This window comes from Vitis riparia, chromosome 19 (genome assembly GCF_004353265.1).
Source record: "Vitis riparia cultivar Riparia Gloire de Montpellier isolate 1030 chromosome 19, EGFV_Vit.rip_1.0, whole genome shotgun sequence".
Lineage (NCBI taxonomy): Eukaryota > Viridiplantae > Streptophyta > Magnoliopsida > Vitales > Vitaceae > Vitis > Vitis riparia.
In genome coordinates, this window is record NC_048449.1 from 5,918,641 (window position 1) to 5,937,417 (window position 18,777).

At 33.7% G+C, this 18,777-nt stretch overlaps 1 protein-coding gene across 1 annotated transcript; it reads left to right on the forward strand.

Moving 5' to 3' along the window:
• Window positions 1-2,689: 2,689 nt before the first annotated feature.
• Window positions 2,690-17,488, forward strand: LOC117909503. The gene is made up of 20 exons (XM_034823543.1): window positions 2,690-3,022; window positions 3,207-3,295; window positions 3,735-3,844; window positions 3,964-4,018; window positions 8,136-8,224; window positions 9,654-9,720; window positions 9,800-9,862; window positions 10,040-10,210; window positions 10,345-10,438; window positions 10,519-10,598; window positions 10,734-10,809; window positions 11,011-11,054; window positions 11,809-11,876; window positions 13,316-13,401; window positions 13,521-13,678; window positions 13,767-15,105; window positions 15,251-15,537; window positions 15,999-16,205; window positions 16,293-16,449; window positions 16,892-17,488. Exons 1-20 carry the CDS (start codon window positions 2,911-2,913, stop codon window positions 17,185-17,187), a joined length of 3,648 nt encoding a protein of 1,215 aa, XP_034679434.1. The 5' UTR covers window positions 2,690-2,910; the 3' UTR covers window positions 17,188-17,488.
• Window positions 17,489-18,777: the final 1,289 nt, after the last annotated feature.

Genomic DNA, 18,777 nt, shown 5'->3' on the forward strand with positions numbered 1-18,777 from the left:
AATATAATAGTAACTTTTACAAAGGAAGACTTACAAAGACAATCATCACTTGTTTAGTTTGCTTTGGCAAAACATACCTCAAATGTTTGTTTTTTTTTACTTTTTACTAAAAACAACTTTTTTTTTTTTCAAATTTCATATCATTTACTTTTTACATTTTTATTAATTTATTATTTATTTCTTAAATTTTTTATTGAATATATTTGATTTTTTTAATACTAAAAATAATCTATTGATTTTTTTACTTCTTAATCCTTAATATAAATAAAATATTAAAAAAAACCAAATAACTTAATACTAAACTCCATTTAGTTTAAGTTTATATTTTATAAAAATAAAATATTAAAAAAAACAAACAATTTAATACTGATCACTATCAAACGTTATTTAGTTTTAAGTTTAAACATTATCTTAAGGATATTGGATAAAATTTAATATTTATTATTTAATAACTTAAGTCAACTTTAAGTTAAATTATACTTAAATTATTGACTTAAAACTTATTATTTAATTTTTACTTTAAGTATTAAGGTTATTTGATAAAATTAACTAAAAGTTTATTCTAAGTCATTAAATTGACATATCTATTTTCATAAATTATAACTAAAGTAGAGGAGTTCGAGTAATAGTAAAGGTTGTGGAATAGTAAAGAAGACCATATAGGTAATTAGGGCAATTAGGGGTAAAAAGACAAAATAAAAATATGATTTTAAAAATAAGTTAATTATTTTTATTTATTATTAAAAGTTATTTTTACCAAATATTGACTTGAATTAACCTTAATTAATTTGATTTACCAAACACTCATTTAATCTATTGTTTATTTCCTTTTTGCTAGTTTTTGAGAACTTGTTGAGGCTAAAGATTTTGTAATATCTTTTTGGTCAGGCTAGAGTGTAGATTACAGTCTAGTATGGTTCAAAATTTATAATTTCATAGTTATCTATTTCGAAATTTTCAAAATTTACCTTAAATTTGTATTTTAAAAAATAGAAAATAAGGTGTAGATTGCAGTCGTTCTAAATTTATAATTTCATAATTATTTATTTCAAATTTTTAAAAATTTAAGGTAAATTTATATTTTTAAAAATAGAAAACAAGGTGTAGATTATAGTCGTTCTAAATTTATAATTTCATAGTTATCTACTTCAAATTTTAAAAAATTGAAGGTAAATTTATATATTTAAAAATAGAAAACAAAAAATACTCCAAACAAATCACATAAAAAACTATTTTGCTTCCTATCTTTCTAAAAACATACATGCAAAGCTTTGGAACTACAAAAAGTCCCTTATGTTAACATAAGAGACAAAGGCAATAGTCATCTCTTAACTTGGGGCTGTTTTAGAAAGCATGTTCGGGTCGGTCCAATAACAACAAGCACACAACAATACCCTTCTCTTGTAATTTCCATCTTCTCCCATTTTGGCATTTTTCAGATCAGACCAGCAAACCCCCAAACAGAGAAATGGATTCCCACACGTAATCAAACTTGGAACGCATGTTACCATTTCATGTGCTCCACGTCACCTTTCTCAGCTCTTTCCCAAAGGGCTTCGGATCTCATTTGGATCTGTGCTTCAATCTCAAGTACCCGTTCCTTTAGTCATTTCTTCATTAACACACCGGTCCCATCGTCTCACCAAAGAGGTCCTGCCAAGCAGCAAAATTATCAAGGTTTACGGCCATAATTCATTATTATTAATTATTTTTAAGAATGAATTTTTACCCAATAAATTAATAAATTTTTTATTAAAAATATTTTGAGTAAATATATTATTATCCAACACACTCTAAACGTTAAATAATTTACTCTAATAAGTTCAAATTTTATTTATATAATTTTTTTATCATATTTAAAAAAATTTAGCTAAGAATTTTTTAAAACTAAAAATAAAAAACGATTTTAAAGAGAATTTTAGTGGCTTGTTTACTTCATTCCTTAGAAATGCTCATATTCCAAGTGTTTACTTTAAGTTTGGAATCAATTTTGGTCCCACAAATCAATTTAGGGATTGGATTTTTGACTTTTTTTTTTTAAATTATGATTATCCTAATTGTTTAGTTTATTTAAAAAGTTATCTTAATATTAAAAAATTCTTCTTAAGCCATAAAAAAAAATTATCTGTAGAAAATTATTCTCTTATATTAAAAATTGAAATGGAAAGGATAATGATTTTTTTTTTCAATTATTTTATTCATATAAAATCTTTTTAAAATAAACTAATAAATTAAATATATTAAACTTCATAAATAATTACATCATAAAAAATATTTAACAAAATTTGCTAAAGTATAAATTAGTAATTTATTTATTTATATATATTTTTTTACTTTTACTTACTTATTTTTAATTAAAAAATATCTAAAATAAAAAGTAATATTTACGTAAAGAAGTCTAATTGTTAAATGATTGTTAATAATAAGTAAAAATAATATTTTAGAAAATAAATATATGACCGGTTGAAAATTATATGCATTTTAAATTATTTTAAATTAATTTTTTTATATAAATTTTCATAAAATTCACTTACCCACTCATTTTGAGGTGTCAATAAACTTTTAAATATTATAAATTTTAAAATTTTTATTAATTAAAAAACTTGGTGTGGAGTTGGCAAATTATTTATTAGTTTCCACACTCTCATTTTCCTACAAAGCACACAAACAAACCGACAAATCAACTCCTGACACACTCCAGATCCAACGCCCTCTCAACTTTCTTCGCACGTGCCACCTCCTCCCGCTGCGATCTCTGGCACGTGACGTCCCCTCCACTTCTCCCTCCCCTATAGTACACCTGAAACCCAGCCTCGTTTCTCAGGATCCGAATTCCCCGAATTCTGCCGCCCTCCGTTCCAGATCTAGAAGATTCCAGAAGGTAGCCGAAGCTTCTGAAGGGGGCACCTCATGGAGTCCATAGTCGCCCTCGCCTTGGAGTACACTCTCAAGTATTGGCTCAAATCCTTCTCCAGAGATCAGTTCAAGTTGCAGGGTCGTACCGTACAGCTCTCCAATTTGGGTACTTTTTTGTGTTTTGATTTCTAGAATTTTGGACGCTTTGATGTGTTTGATCGGGGGAGTTTGTTTTTTGAATGTGAATTGGAGGCGGTTTGCGTGGTGGATTGGTTGGGATTTTAGGGTTTTATGTTTTGATTAGGGAAAGACGTGAGATTTGATTGGTGATTTGTTTTTGTGGTTGGTAGATATAAATGGAGATGCTCTTCATTCGAGTCTTGGATTGCCGCCTGCTTTGAATGTCACGACAGCGAAAGTCGGGAAATTGGAGATATTGGTTCGTTTTTTATAGTTCATTTATCATCTATTATTGTTCTTGTATGTGACTGTTGATAAATTTGGGGGAAATGGGAAAAAAAAAAGAGGAGGTTTTTATTTTTATTTATTTTAAAATTATAATCGTTTGTGTTGGTTAACGAAAAAGCTTATATATACTAAACAAATTTTGTGTTAGGTTTGTTAACTAAAGATTTTTGTTTTGTTTTGGTTTATTATTGTTTTTATTATTTTACAAATATTGAAAATTCCAAGATATTGAATTTGAGGTTTTGTTGCATTTCCTCTGGAGCAAACAGTGGGTTGTTCTTTGTTTTACTAAGTATTACGAAGTCAGGGTGGTTTTACTTAGCAGTTCGTTCTCTCTCCAACTATCTTTTTATTTTTTTATTTTTTTTGCTGTTCTAATTATTTTTTTAATTTCTATTGGTGGTTTTTAGCTGCCATATGTGAGTAATGTACAAATAGAGCCAGTTGTTGTTCAAATAGATAGACTTGATTTGGTTTTGGAGGAGAATTCAGATGTGGATGCATGCAGGAGCTCAAGCAGGTAATGCCACTGAGGTCTTGGTTTAGCTTAAGTTTTATGATTGGATTGTTTTAGGCTTATTATTGGTACAGTTGGATTTTCACTAGTAAATACTTGTCTTTTTGTTACCACACTTGTAGTACTCAGTCGTCCACCAGCTCAGGAAAAGGAAGTGGTTATGGATTTGCTGATAAGGTTAGTCTGTCTTGTGTGCAGTTGAATTATGCATTTTCTATGCATTTCAATTATGTGTTGTTTGTCTAGTGGAACCAGACAGTTAATAACTGCTTGCACGTGTATTGTTCTGTTGCTGTTGTTCTTTTCTCTATTCTCTCTCTTTTTTGTTGTTCCTTTATTCTTTTGATTTCATAAATTTTTATGATTGTTCACCATAAAATTATAGAATGGAAGAAAGAGTTGTGCAGAAAGGTATTTTTGCCTAACTAAGAAAATTAGCATGGAACAAGAGGATACAGAGAGATGGCACAAGTGGCAAATAATCCCAATGGAATACTTATCTAAAAAAAATTCCCAATGGAAGTTTGTCCCAAAAATACATAAATTCTTTCTTCATTAGAGAATCTATCAATTTCTCAGCCATCAGACTCAGGAGGTAGCTACAAGTAACAAAATGTTCGCTATACATACCAAAACACGGATTCCCTTAGGATTAGACTATTTTTCAAAAGTTTCTCCTAATGTCTACTTTAAGCTTTCTTTGGAAACTTTGTGAAGGGAGACTAATAGTAAAGTGTAACCTGTAACAAGTTTTTTTTGGATAATGGGGAATCCTCCCTGATGGCAGGGCATTTATCCCAACTACTGGTGAAGCAAAACCTAGGCAGTATGGGCTCAACCCTCTACTCTGCATTTGCATTTTGGATTTCTTCTTCCTATAATATCCATTTGAGTGGCCCCCTTCAAACTTCTATTTATTGAAACTACAACCATCACTCTCTTTCCCTTGATGTGGAGGGACTCCAGTGTTTCCAGTTTCGTACTGTTGCCCTTCTGAATTTTCTAAATGTGGAAAGCTATTGGGAATTGTTTGAGCTTTTCTGGATACAACCCATGGAATGAGATAAAACTTTGAAAGCCCATCTAGACCTGTGCTCCCAGTTACCCTGAAGGGAAACCAAGAAAATGCTCTTTCACTGAAACCTCTTCCTTTTGTTGTTACGTCTAGGTTTCCATTGAGAATTATTAAAAATATCTAGTGAAGAAACCTAGGACTGTTAAAGAAGTCAAGGATATAAATACAAATACCCCTTTTATTATGTTGTACCCTTGTATCCATATCTAAAATTTGGATCTTTTTTAGTCAGGTGTTTTATTTTTTTATTTTTTATTTATTTTATTTATTATTATTATTATTATTTTTTTTTTATAGGGGATTTGGATCTTTTTTAGTTGGTTGTCTGTATCCTAAATTTTGGAGTCAAAATAATTTGAGTCCTAGATATTTATTTGCACACAAGTCCAAGCAACATAGCTACAAATGATGTTTGGGAATAGAAGGCTCCATTCAATTATGTGGTCCAATTGCTCTAGAAAGACTAAAAATTGATTATATCATTGTTTTGATAAGTAAGAGAATGCAAAAAACACACAAGAGTACACAAAAAGTTTACAAAGAATGAAGCAAGCGAAACAAAAAGGAGGGGACACAAAAAACCACACCCTCCCTCAACAAGAACCTGACCAATGTACAATATCAATCAAAGACAAAGTACTTCCATCTATGCACACTTGAATCCACATAGCAAGAGAGCTTAGGAAATTGATAAATCATTGTTGCTCACTTAAAGTCATTGTGGGATCATGTACACCCTTGAATCCAAGTGTTCTGTTTTTTTTTTTTTTTGGAAATTGAAAATGTTATCATGTTTATGTGTAAGCATGGTGCAAGATTTTGGTTCCATTTTTCACTTCAGTGCTATCCCATTTAAAGTATAATGGTAATTCCTTCAATCTTCTCTCTTGCCCTGCCATGGCCCTTGCATTTGTTTATATAAGCTTTTTCTTGTTAATCTTGAAATGAGTGCCTGTTTTCTATATATATCATTCTTCAGTTCACACACTGGCAGTGCCATTCCAGTTTAACTCGCCATTGCGGTTGCAATAATGTCAGGTTTTTTATGAAGTTGTCTTGCAAGTGGACTATAATTATTTACATTCCATTTATAAAAATAAGTTCAGGCATGAATAGGGTCCTCTTGGTTAGGTTTAGTTTACTTTCTTTTTCTTCAATATAGAAAAGAAAAATCCCCTACTCAGACCAAACTCGTCTTGGGTTAGGGCAGCTGAGTTTATTGGCATTCCCTCTTCACCAGGCCCAGATTTTGGTAGCAGGTAAATTTGGGCTGTGTTGGGACAGGTTGCATTGGGTCACAAAGTCATCCACCTCAAAATGCCAATCTTTTTCCAAGGAAAAAATAAACTTTTTGAAGGAAATTTGCAGGATTAAAGGCCCACATAATGATAGAGAATATGGATCAACTCCACAAAAATGGATTTTCTCCAAAATAGCCCTCAAGATAAGAGCAAAGTCAAGAAGATAAACAAGGCCCAGATACTAAAGCACACAGATCTTGAAATATAGACCAATCTCTTCTTGTTAAACCGTACGAAGGATTCAAAACACCTCAGGGACCAAGATGCTAAAAAAACAAAGTAGAGGCTTGGAAGCATAACCTACCAAGCAGGATGTTACTGGCTTGAGTTAATACCCAAGATAATGTGACCAAGACTGCAGAAGATGAGGCCAATGCAGATGCTGGAGAAAACATCAAGAAGATGCAGGAGAAATGATGAGTGGGGTGTTAGGGTTTAAAACGTTTTGAGAGTGTCAGTGGAGAGATTTATGGAGAACATGTTATTTATATGGGATTCCTATGGGATTTGTAAAAGTTGAAGGGTAAACTGCAATGGGGTGGTGTAGAATCTGATCCTGCCCCAAACTGTTCTGTGTCTTCAAATGCCTCCCTGAACTCGCCTTGAACCCAAATTTGGCTTCCCTAAACCTGTCCCAGCAGTGATGGCCTGGCCAGATTACTGATAAACCCAACACACTGCATTCCTAAGTGAATATAACTACCCTTTTTTCATCATTTGTTGCATATTTATTTCATGAGTAATCCAGGATCATTCATCATGTGCAATTGTATTAGAATGAGTGCCTAACAAGAATGGGGTGCAATCCATGTATGCGTGAGGTATACAAGTAACAAAAGCACGAAAGTAGAACCTATAGCCCTAACTAGTTAACCAATTTCCATTTTATCAACAAGGTCCAAGAAAGACCAAACACTTAAGCTCACATCCTCTTTTATCCACTCATGCACCAGTTGACATCCAGAAAACTACAACATATATGATACTTCCTTGTATTCTCATTGATTTGAGTTGGAAGGTGTTCACCCGCTTTTCTAAAAAGTCCATGTCTTTTGCATCCAAGCCCCTAGTTGCTAAACTGCCCCCAAGAGCCAAAAAGATTGATGGCCACTTTTAATCTTCACTGCAAAATAATTTTTGATATTTATTTTTGCTTCTCTTGTATTTAATCTTTTTTTGATTACTACAATTGTATTCTCACATCTATGATCATATTTTTAATTTGAATGGCTAACAATTGCATTCTCTTTTTTATGATCATATTTATTTTGATGACCATCCATTGTGAATGTTGACTGAGGAAGAAAATATTATTTTCCATGGGAATTGACATTTTTCTTGACCTAACTTTGAAATTATGTAGTGGATTGAGAGGAAATAATAATGCTTTCTGTAATATTATATTAGTCATCTGTATATATGCATAGTGTCTAGAATGCCTTATCCAACCATGTAAGTCCAGTGACAAGCATCTTGCTTTACCAATTTAACTCCCAAAAGCCATGGTTTGGGTTAATTCTTGGAGTTTCAAACTTTATTTATTTATTATTACTTTTTTAATTTTCTATTTTTTATTTATAGGTAACATTCTTTTTCTGTTCTTAGGACTTGAACCTGAAACCTCCTATATTCCCAACCCAACCCCTTGCCACTTGAGCCGGGCCTTAAGAGCTTGGGATTTCAAACTTTGCTTATTCTAATTTCATCCATGTCTTTTTCAGCCTTGCTCTTCCCTTTCTAGCCTCAACTTATACAATCATACACTTCCCATTTTGCTGTTATTAGTGTAAATCACATTTTCAGGATGCTTTTTTCTGTGGATTTGTGTAAATGTTATATGTGTGCTTCCAGCTTGATGCTGCTATCCTTTATGTGGCTTTGAGATTGGATGATACATTTCTTACTGTTATAATGCCAGATTGCTGATGGGATGACTCTAGAAGTGCGCACTGTCAATCTTCTACTTGAAACTCGTGGGGGTGCTCGATGCCAAGGAGGAGCAACTTGGTAATTTACTGTTGCCTCAAGCCATTTGTACATTTATCTATGATATGTTTGTCTTATGTCTTAGCATATGGATTAATTCAGATTATGGTTCACCTGGTATATATCGAATTATTGCCATGTACTACTTACTGATGTTAAATTCAGTGGTAAATTCTCCTCACAAGCAAGTATTCCTTGGAGTTGGAACATCATCTTTCCCATATAGCTACTAATAGAACTGACAATTGGATATTGAACACTGAAAAGGGTATTCTCAGCTGCAACAGCCTTACATGGACACAGTTTCTGGTCAGCATGAAGAACAGTTGTTTTCCCTACTAATGACAATCTTAAAGGAAATTTTCACTGGGAAACTATGTTAAGATCAATATATAAGAAACTCTTAAATATTTGGTGATCATTAAAATTATTTCTTAAAGTTATGAAAAATTATTTGATGTTCAGTTCTCTCTCTCTCTCCCCCCCTTCCCCCTAGGAATGAACCTTGTCTTTCATGCACTACTCATCCACTTGTGTAGGGCTCTAGATGAAATTTTTTTGATAGTTGTGAATTCAATGTTAGTTACAACTGCCAAAGATAAACTTTCTATTAGTGGTTTTCCTTTTTCTCATTTTCTTTGTTTCCTATTAAGCAACAATTTGAAACTTAAAGAGAAAAAAAGGAAAAAAAAAAAGAATAGAAAAGAAAAGAAAAGCTACATCACAAAATAATGTTCTTATCAAACAATGATTTGAAATTTGAAAAAACTAAAGAAAAAAAAAAAGCTTAGTCAACATTTCATTATATGACCAATTATCAAATGAACCCTTGAAAAATAAATGATTGAGTTGAAATTCTAGTTACTATAATAAACTCTCCAAATGACAGTTTCAAAACCACCTGCAGAAGGTGACTAAAGTTGAAAATGAGGTACAGTAAATTGAAGACCTTAATTTGGACAAGAAACCTCTGTGTTGCTTTGCTGCTGGAAATTGCACACAGATTTGAATGTGTTAGTATGGTTGCTCGGCACCAAATTTTCTTCATCAATTATCTATTGTCTTCATGTTTTGCTTATTAGTTCTGTTACTTCCTGATATTGTTTTGCAGGTTGAGATGAAAATAATAGAAGCAATTCAGAACTGAGAACATACCTAAATGGAATGTTGTCCAATTGTTTCTAATGCTTTAGCTTGAGAAAGATGCTGTCATTTTAGTTTTGTTTTGCTATCATATCAATTGTAGATCTCTATTGGCCAAATTATCTTTCATGTACTCATAGTCTTCTCTGGCAGTATAAATAAGTAATTGAGTATTTATTTGATTTTATTGAAGCTGCTTACATTTACAAAACTTTATGAGCCTGTGCTTCGGCAAAGTTTGAAAGTTAAAATTATTATATTGCATTACTTACCAGTTATGGACACTTCATTCTTTTCTTTTCACCAGGGCATCACCTCTGGCATCTATAACTATCCGCAACCTTTTGTTGTATACCACGAACGAAAATTGGCATGTAAGTCATTGGAACCACACATACTACTTGGATGCTTTCTTGAAGAGAACGGCTTATTTGAACAATCCTCTGGTTACAGGTTGTGAATCTTAAGGAAGCGAGGGACTTCTCCAATGACAAAAAGTTTATATACGTATTCAAAGTAATAATTCCATCTTTTATTAGACTTATATGTTTGTGTGTATTCTGAAACTATTAGCCATTATTGGCATTGATTTTGCTTAAGCCCTCATGAGTTCTCTTTTATAATTATTTCTTGCTTCTTTTATTCTTGATGTTTATACTAATGCTGTACTGGTGCTAAATCTGTCTACACCAGAAACTTGAATGGGAATTTTTGTCCATTGACCTCTTGCCTCATCCTGATATGTTCATGGATGCTAATATAGCACACCCTGAAGAGGAAGTAAATAGGAGAGATGAGGATGGTGCAAAGCGAGTGTTCTTTGGTGGAGAGCGTTTTATTGAAGGAATATCTGGAGAGGCTTATGTAATGCAAACCTGATATTTCAAGTTGATTCTTGGTGAACTTTGATTTTCTTAACTGCTTTGTGTTAGATGCCTATGTAGATTTTTGTATAGAATGTAAATTGCCCAGTGCCTCCTAACTTTCATCATGATCAGATTACAGTACAGAGGACAGAACTAAACAGTCCACTGGGGCTGGAGGTTCAACTTCATATTACAGAAGCTGTTTGTCCTGCTTTAAGTGAACCAGGTAAGCAATGGAAATGTTTTCAAATATCCCTAGTCAAATGGCACTTACATTATGGATTTGACATAACATAATATGAGCAGGATTGCGTGCTCTTCTACGCTTCTTGACCGGATTATATGTCTGTCTAAATAGAGGAGATGTAGATCCAAAAGCTCAACAGGTTTTTTGTCACCTTAATTGTTTTTCTTTTGATCAAACTTACAGTGGAAACACCATCATGATTAATTTTTAGGAACAAATCTTAACTGAACCCCCCTTCTCTCTCTCTATCTCTCTCTCTCATGAATCCTGGCAGCGAACTACAGAATCAGCAGGACGTTCTCTGGTCTCTATTATTGTGGACCACATATTTCTCTGCATCAAAGATGCTGGTTAGTCTTTTCTTTTGATCTTGTATGTAATTGTCGTCATTTATGTTTGTAGTGGAACCATTAGTTTCATTGTTTTGTCCAAACTTATTCTTAATAATTTGTTTATATTGGGTAGTGCATAATTTTCTTCGGTCCCCAGTTTTATTTGACCTCAGTCCTATTTGTTCAGAACATTTACGAACAGTTCCAATGTTTTTGCAGAGTTCCGGCTTGAACTTTTGATGCAGTCACTCTTCTTCTCTCGGGTATTGTTTTATTGAAGTTCCATATTCTTGGATTTGTATTAACATTAACTTTTTTTTTTTAATCCATTTTCATAGGTAATAATAAATGAATTCCTAAGCAGATATGCAACACATCAGGAGCAACTCAACGCTGTGTTTTAATACATCATGTATTTTGATTAACGATGTCTTATATGTTGCTCCCCTCAAATTAATAAGTGTTTTATAATCAGATGACTAGTGACGTGAAAGATTCAGAAGTCAAAGCTGAGTTATATGTAGAATAACATGGTTTCTTGGTGATGGAAATAATTATAATTAAGTATATGTTTCTTCATGTGATATTTACATGATTTTGTATGTAATAGAATAATAATTTGTTTTAGTACAATTCACATGCTTCGTGCCTAGTTTGATTCGGACGCAATGTTTCTTAGGGATAGAAACAGTATATAAGTAATATATATTTCTCTGCTTTTTATTTACATGCTTTTAGTCATAAGAATTTGTTTTGGTACAATTCACATGCTCCTTGATTTGTTTTGATTAAGAACACACGGAATCCTGTTATTGATGGAAATATTTCTATTGCAATAAGTTATAGTAGTGACTAGTGACCTTCATCAATGGCAGCTGTAGATTCCTTACCCTGAAGATTCTTTTGTCTGCTTCTGTGTTGGTTCTTGCTAACTTGCATGTCATGGTTCTGAAATAGTCTATGGGTGTTTTTTCATTCCAGTCCAACATTTCATGTGAGGGTATACTTTTCTTGCAGGCCAGTGTTTCTGATGGGGAAAAGACAAAGAACCTGAACCGAGTTATGATTGGTGGACTGTTTCTAAGGTATAGTTGCTTGTATTTTATTTTAAAATAGAGTTGGTAACAGCAAATATTTTCTTTTAGTCACCATGAAACTTCATTTTGAGTGGAAGAAACATTTCTTTGAACATGCATTTCTTCGAGAAGTAACAACACATTTCTGAAGGTAAGAAGAAACTTCTGAGATATTTAAGGGAATAGATTTTACAACATTTGAGAAGAGATGACCTTTTGTATATGCTGGGGAACTTTTCTGAAGCTCCTGCTCATGGGAAACTTCCAAAATACTTGCCACTTCATCCTCATTTTCTTTCTTTCTTTCTTCCCTTTTCAATAATTCTTTACTGACCTTTTCATCTGGTTTCCCATTTAAGTTTTATGTTGCTTTCTGTTCATTGCACTGAAGTTTCCTTTATGATGGGTAGCATCTTTTTCTCCTAGGAATCAAACCTGAAACTTCCACATCCCTCCCAACCCTTTGCCACTTGAGTGAGGCCTCTAGGGCATTTTATTGAAGTTTTTTATCATATTCCCTTTGTAAGATACCTCTTTAAATGTGGCCTTCTCTTTTCTCTTCTTTTCCTCGTATATTTCACATGTATTGGTTTCTGCCCCTCCTTTTTGTTGTACCACTGCAGCTAGACTCTCTGAATTGGAGTTGATTAGAATAGGTTAATTTTATTTCTATTCTATTCTTTGTAAATTTCCAACTTTTAATTTTCCATTTTTGCCTTGTATGCTTTGTAAGTACTTTTCTATGATACGAATGCAATCAAGCTTTATCAGTTGTAGTTATTTATGATAATTTGATTTTTGTTTTTATTCTATTTCTTTTAGGCAGTGTTTTTTTTTTACTTAATTCTAAATAGAACTTAAAACTAAACAGTGTTTAATAGTATTAAGTATTAAGTTGTTTGTTTTTTTTTTTTTAAATATTTTATTTCAATTAAATATTAAGAAGTAAAGAAAAACCAACATGTTATTTTTAGCATTTAGAAAACTAAATCTTTTGACTTTTTCTATTCAATTAAAAAATTAAGAAATAAGTAATAGGTCAACAAAAAATAAACCATTTGAAATCTTAAAGCAAGTTGCTTTTAGCAAAAAGTTAAAAAAAAAACAACTCCTCCTGAGTCTTGGTTCTATTAAGGGTAAAATTTTGGATCTATATAAAAGTTGACTTAAGGTTAGCTTTTTGGATCTATATAAATTTGACTTAAGGGTAACTTTTTGGATTTGTATAAAAGTTGACACATTCTATTTCTAATTATGCTTGCAATGCATTTGGTGGGACCAATTAATTCAGAATATAATATCCTGTGATTTAGCAGAAACAGATTGTTAGGATAAGGCTTTTAAGTTTCTCCCTTTGTTTTTTCATGGCTGTTCTTTTTTAGTTGATTCCACTTCATTGTAATTTTCAAAGGAAAGGTTTGGTTTATATGTGGATGGCTTGAATGCAGGGATACCTTTTCACACCCTCCATGCACCTTAGTGCAACCGTCAATGCAGGCTGTCACAAAAGATGTTCTGCATATTCCTGAATTTGGTATCAGTTGGTTTATCATTTATTCTGTAGAAAATTATAACCATTTTGTAGCCTTTGATTATGTTAAAATTGGATATATGTCATTCAGAGTTGGGGCTTCCATCTGTTTCCTTGAACAGGTCAGAACTTTTGTCCGGCAATATATCCTCTGGGTGAACAGCAGTGGCAGTTACATGAAGGTATTCCTCTAATATGCCTCCATTCTCTTCAGGTTAAGCCCTCCCCAGCTCCACCATGTTTCGCTTCACAAACAGTGATTGATTGTCGGCCACTTATGGTATGAATCAACTACATTGATGTGATTCCTCTCTCTAACCATTTGTAAGATGCTTTTTTTTAATTATCGTTTTCCTTTCCTTATACAGATTCATCTTCAGGAAGAATCCTGTTTAAGGATATCTTCCTTCTTAGCTGATGGAATTGTAGTCAATCCTGGTGCTGTGTTACCAGATTTCTCCGTTGACTCCCTTGTATTCACCCTCAAAGAATTGGACATCACTATTCCTATGAACACTGGAGAATCCAATATCTCTGCTGGAGACAGTAACTCTACTCATCAGAGCTCCTTTGCTGGAGCAAGGCTCCATATTGAGAACTTGTTCTTCTCAGAATCTCCAAAACTAAAGCTCAGGCTACTGAACCTGGAGAAGGATCCTGCTTGCTTCAGTCTCTGGGCAGGTCAACCGATTGATGCCAGTCAAAAGAAATGGACCACTGGAGCTTCTCAACTTATTCTGTCTCTAGAAACATGTAGTGACTTAACTGGACTTCAAATTCCTCTTGAGCGGTCTTCAGGTTCATGGAGATGTGTTGAGCTGAAAGATGCTTGCATTGAGGTAGCTATGGCAACTGCAGATGGGAGGCCATTAATAAGTATTCCTCCTCCAGGAGGTGTTGTCAGGGTAGGTGTTGCTTTTCAACAATATTTATCCAACACTTCAGTTGAGCAATTATTTTTTGTCCTTGATCTCTATGCGCACTTTGGTAGAGTCAGTGAAAAGATAGCTATTGTTGGAAAAAATAACAGACCAAAGACAAGTGAAAATGAAGCTTTGGCTGGGAGCCTGATGGAAAAAGTTCCTAGTGATACTGCAGTAAGTTTGGCAGTGAAGGACCTCCAGCTTCGGTTTCTGGAATCTTCATCCATGGATATTCATGAGATGCCTCTGGTTCAGTTTGTGGGAGACGATCTGTTCATCAAAGTCACTCATAGAACCCTTGGTGGTGCCATCGCCATTTCATCTACTTTACATTGGGGGAGTGTTGAAATTGACTGTGTAGATACTGAGGGAAACTTGTTGCATGAGAATGGTACAACTTTAACTTCTACTGAAAATGGTCTTCTGTCAGCTGGGAGTGGGTCCCCTCAACTAAGACCAGTTTTTTGGGTTCAAAACAAATGGAAGCATCGATCAAATGGTATTGCTCGTGCAATTCCATTGCTAGACATAAGTGTCGTGCATGTGATTCCATATAATGCACGGGATATTGAGTGTCATAGTTTGAGTGTGGCAGCTTGTATTGCTGGTGTTCGTCTTGGTGGAGGAATGAATTATGCCGAAACCCTGCTGCATCGATTTGGAATCCTTGGGGCTGATGGTGGTCCTGGGGAGGGGCTCTCCAAAGGGTTAGAGAATTTATCAGCTGGACCATTGTCAAAACTTTTCAAGGCATCACCTCTTCTTGTGGATAATCTGGAAGAGAGTATGTACCAGTAGAATTTAGAAATTTTGTTTAATTGGTCACACCTTCATATATATGCTGCTATGGTTTTCTCTTTTATGAAGATTTTCTGTTACTTTAATCTCACTGCAGTGTCTTAAATTGTTTTTTTTTTGTTTTTTGGTAGATGGAAGTTACAGAGATGGGAAAGACAATGGTTTCTTGAATTTGGGAAAGCCTGATGATGTGGATGTGTCTATAGAATTAAAAGATTGGTTATTTGCTCTTGAGGGTGCACAGGAGACAGCAGAAAGATGGTGGTTTTACAATGATGAAAATATTGGCAGAGAAGAGAGGTGTTGGCACACAACTTTCCAGAGTTTGCAAGTGAAAGCAAAAGGTAGTCCAAAGCGGTTGCTGAATGGAAAAGGAAAATCACAGGAAACACAGAAATATCCTGTGGAATTAATGACTGTAAGTACTTTATATGCATATAAGTATATACACACACATTTTCTTTTTTCAGCTTTTAGATGATTTCATTAGTTAAAGCTGATATGAAGCATTTTCAGTACAATTCAAAGTCTTGGGAAATACTAGCCATTGAGTGAACTTCTATGCCCCTTTTTTAAAGACCACTTTTCTGAGGATTAAAGGATAATTTGTGGCCTAGTAGATGTTTTCTATTTCAGGATGTGATTTGGTAGATTGAAAGTAAATCACAAATGACTCAGCAGAGGCCGATTATTTTTTGGTTTTGCTCGTATTTGGTTGGTTCTAGGTATAAAGAAGTGTACCCCTCACCCCTACTCCTTGCTGATTTCTGTTTTGTGTGGATTTGCTAATGACCCTAGTTACCTTCCCCTTTCTCTTATTCTTTTATAAATTAATGGGTCCTTTATTTAAGATCTCATATGCTGTAAGAGTGCTTGCAGGTTGGTATTGAAGGATTGCAGATCTTGAAGCCCAACGCTGCAAAGGGCATTCTTCAAGCTGGCTTTCCTGTAGAAGGAATCAAGGAAACTGTTGAGACCTCTGGGGGAATAAATTGTGAAGTTAGCATCCTAGTCTCTGAGGACAATGCTCATGATGAAATTGGCAAATGGATGGTGGAAAACTTGAAGTTTTCTGTTAAGCAACCGGTAAGAGATTTAAACTTTCTGAACAATTTTTAAATTATATTTTATTTTATTAGAAGGTTCTGTCTTATGATGATTTTTACTCTGTAGATTGAGGCAATTGTGACCAAAGATGAGCTGCAATATCTTGCTTTTCTATGCAAGTCAGAAGTTGATTCAATGGGCCGAATAGCTGCTGGAATTCTACGGGTGCTCAAGTTGGAGGGATCGGTTGGCCAGGCAGCCATAGATCAACTGAGCAACCTTGGTAAACTCAAAAACTTTGATTCAATTAATGAAATTCTCATTGAAACAAGAATTAAAAAATTGGAAATTCTATTTTTTGGACGGGTTGCCAGAGTCAGGTTTCTACATTTGTTAAGCCGAGGGTGTTCTGTGTCAACTCAAGAATTTTAAATTCTTAAAACTGGAAATGATAATAAGTGATGCTATATTTGCATCTTTAAAAACTCAAATTCAAAATTTAGAAATATGCTAGGAGCACTTGAGCATAAGTTTGTGCTTTATAGATTTGGGATTTAGGTCAATCGCTCACATGTATTAAGAAAGAGAAGATCTTCTGTCATCTTCTGTTTAAGAAGGAGTTGCATGTTTATTTCTGGTGTATATGTTTGTCAATTTGAGTCCAGACGAGTCATATGTGGATTTGAGGGATTTTCTTACACAGTTGTTAAATTGATGACTTGCAGGAACTGAGGGATTTGACAAGATTTTTTCCCCAGAAATTCTTAGCCCCCATAGTTATGCTAGCAATATTGGGTTCACTCCTGCGAATGGTAATGGTCAAAGCCCACATCCATCCTTGGAATCAACCGTGTTTTCACTTGAGGAGGCGGTCTTGGATTCACAGGCTAAGTGTACTGCTCTTATTGCTGAGCTACGGAGTTCAGAATCTTCCCGACACCATCTTGCTAGTGTTAAACAGCTAAGTCAGAAACTTGAAAGTATGCAGAGTTTGTTGGCAAAATTGCGGACCCAAGTTTGATACAATTTTCGTGTAGATTTATTGGGATAGAAGGATCCCAATGATAGGGTTTGGTCATTTTTTCTAAATGGAATCTTGTATGTGTATATATTCACACATATAGATACATGTAGAGTGTATGTAGCAACGAGGCAGAAATAAGAGATGTTCATCAATCCAATTGGAAATTTTGTATCTTTAAAGATGGCAGCTTCTCTATGTATTGTTTTCAAGAATGACGGTGCGTTTGCTTTACCTACCATTAGTTCCAATAATTGATCTTAACACATTATGATGTATAATATTTGTGGATTTCTTTTCATATATCCATCCCCTTTTTTAAACACCTAATACGTCATATCCAAGTTATATAATCTAGTTTTCCACGGCATATCCAAACATCTCATAGATAAGAGGTAGGGATTTTGTCGAACCTTATTCCGTATAGGATAGGGGTCCATTGATGAGAAAGGGGCTGGTGGAGGGATGATGGCTTGATTTTTATGGAATTCATGCCTTTTCTGGTCTAGAACTTCAGATGGACAGGGATCAAATCAAATGTGAATGATGCTTGATGACAAGTGAAATTGATTACATGATTTGTTAATCTTATGCTTGCATGACCATGTTCATTTCTTGATTTGTTCATCATATGCATTTATTATGGAAAATTGGATCTTATGAAAGTCAATTAATGGCATTGATTTATTGCTAGAGAATCTAGATGTTGTTTCTCTTGGTCTCCACTTACGAATACCAATGCTGATTTGCTAGCCATGAGAGGAGCTAAGCGGATGATTTCTATTGTAGGGAACTTTTTTGGGGGGAATTATGCAATCATATATTAAAAAAATAAATAAATAAGGGAGGTTTCTTGAAACTTTGTTTTTACCTGTTTCTTTAGTAAAAAGTAAGAAAAAATATTATGTATTCATGCATTCTAATAATGCTTTTGAATTTGTTTCAAAATCACCCTTAACTTTTGAGAAGTGCATCTATCACTTCAAAAGTTAAGAACAAGTACACCTATTACTTCAAAAGTTGTTGATAAACACATCTACTACTTTTTTTTTTTTTCTCATGAACTCTCTCACACATCTCATCTCTCTTATCATGATCTATATAGTTTCTTTAAGAACCTTCAAGAAGTAATTGGAGACCCTCTCCTAACTCGGAATGAACTTTGAAACTCTAAGTACATCCTTATAAAAAATAAATACATTCATTCTTATGAGTACCAAGCTCCATATTTCCCCTTTCATGGTTTAAACATTCATTTGAAAACCCTCGGGAAGTGATTAGAGACCGTTCCCTACTTTGGAATGGATTTTAAAACCCCAAATACATTCTTAAAAAGAATTGATACATACTTAAAAAAATTTGAAAATCATTCCTTCACTTTTTCTTTACTTATATTTCCTCTCCTTTCATTTTCACTCATATTTTCCCTCGCATTTTTTGAAACCAAACATAACCTCAATTTATTTTATAGTTTTCATTATGTATAATTTAATTTTAAGTTTTATTAAGTAATATCAAAATGAAACTTAAAATTAAGAAATAGAATTTAGACTTATGATTAGACCCAAAGCTGGGGTCCACATACTGAAC

What these genes read in the sequence shown, in the direction of transcription:
- LOC117909503 (XM_034823543.1), top strand. Translation starts at nt 2,911, where the DNA reads ATGGAGTCCATAGTCGCCCTCGCCTTGGAGTACACTCTCAAGTATTGG. An exon ending in GCATGCAGGAGCTCAAGCAG is followed by an intron (nt 3,845 to 3,963) that starts GTAATGCCACTG and finishes CCACACTTGTAG; the next exon opens with TACTCAGTCGTCCACCAGCT. An exon ending in TGTGGATAATCTGGAAGAGA is followed by an intron (nt 15,106 to 15,250) that starts GTATGTACCAGT and finishes GTTTTTTGGTAG; the next exon opens with ATGGAAGTTACAGAGATGGG.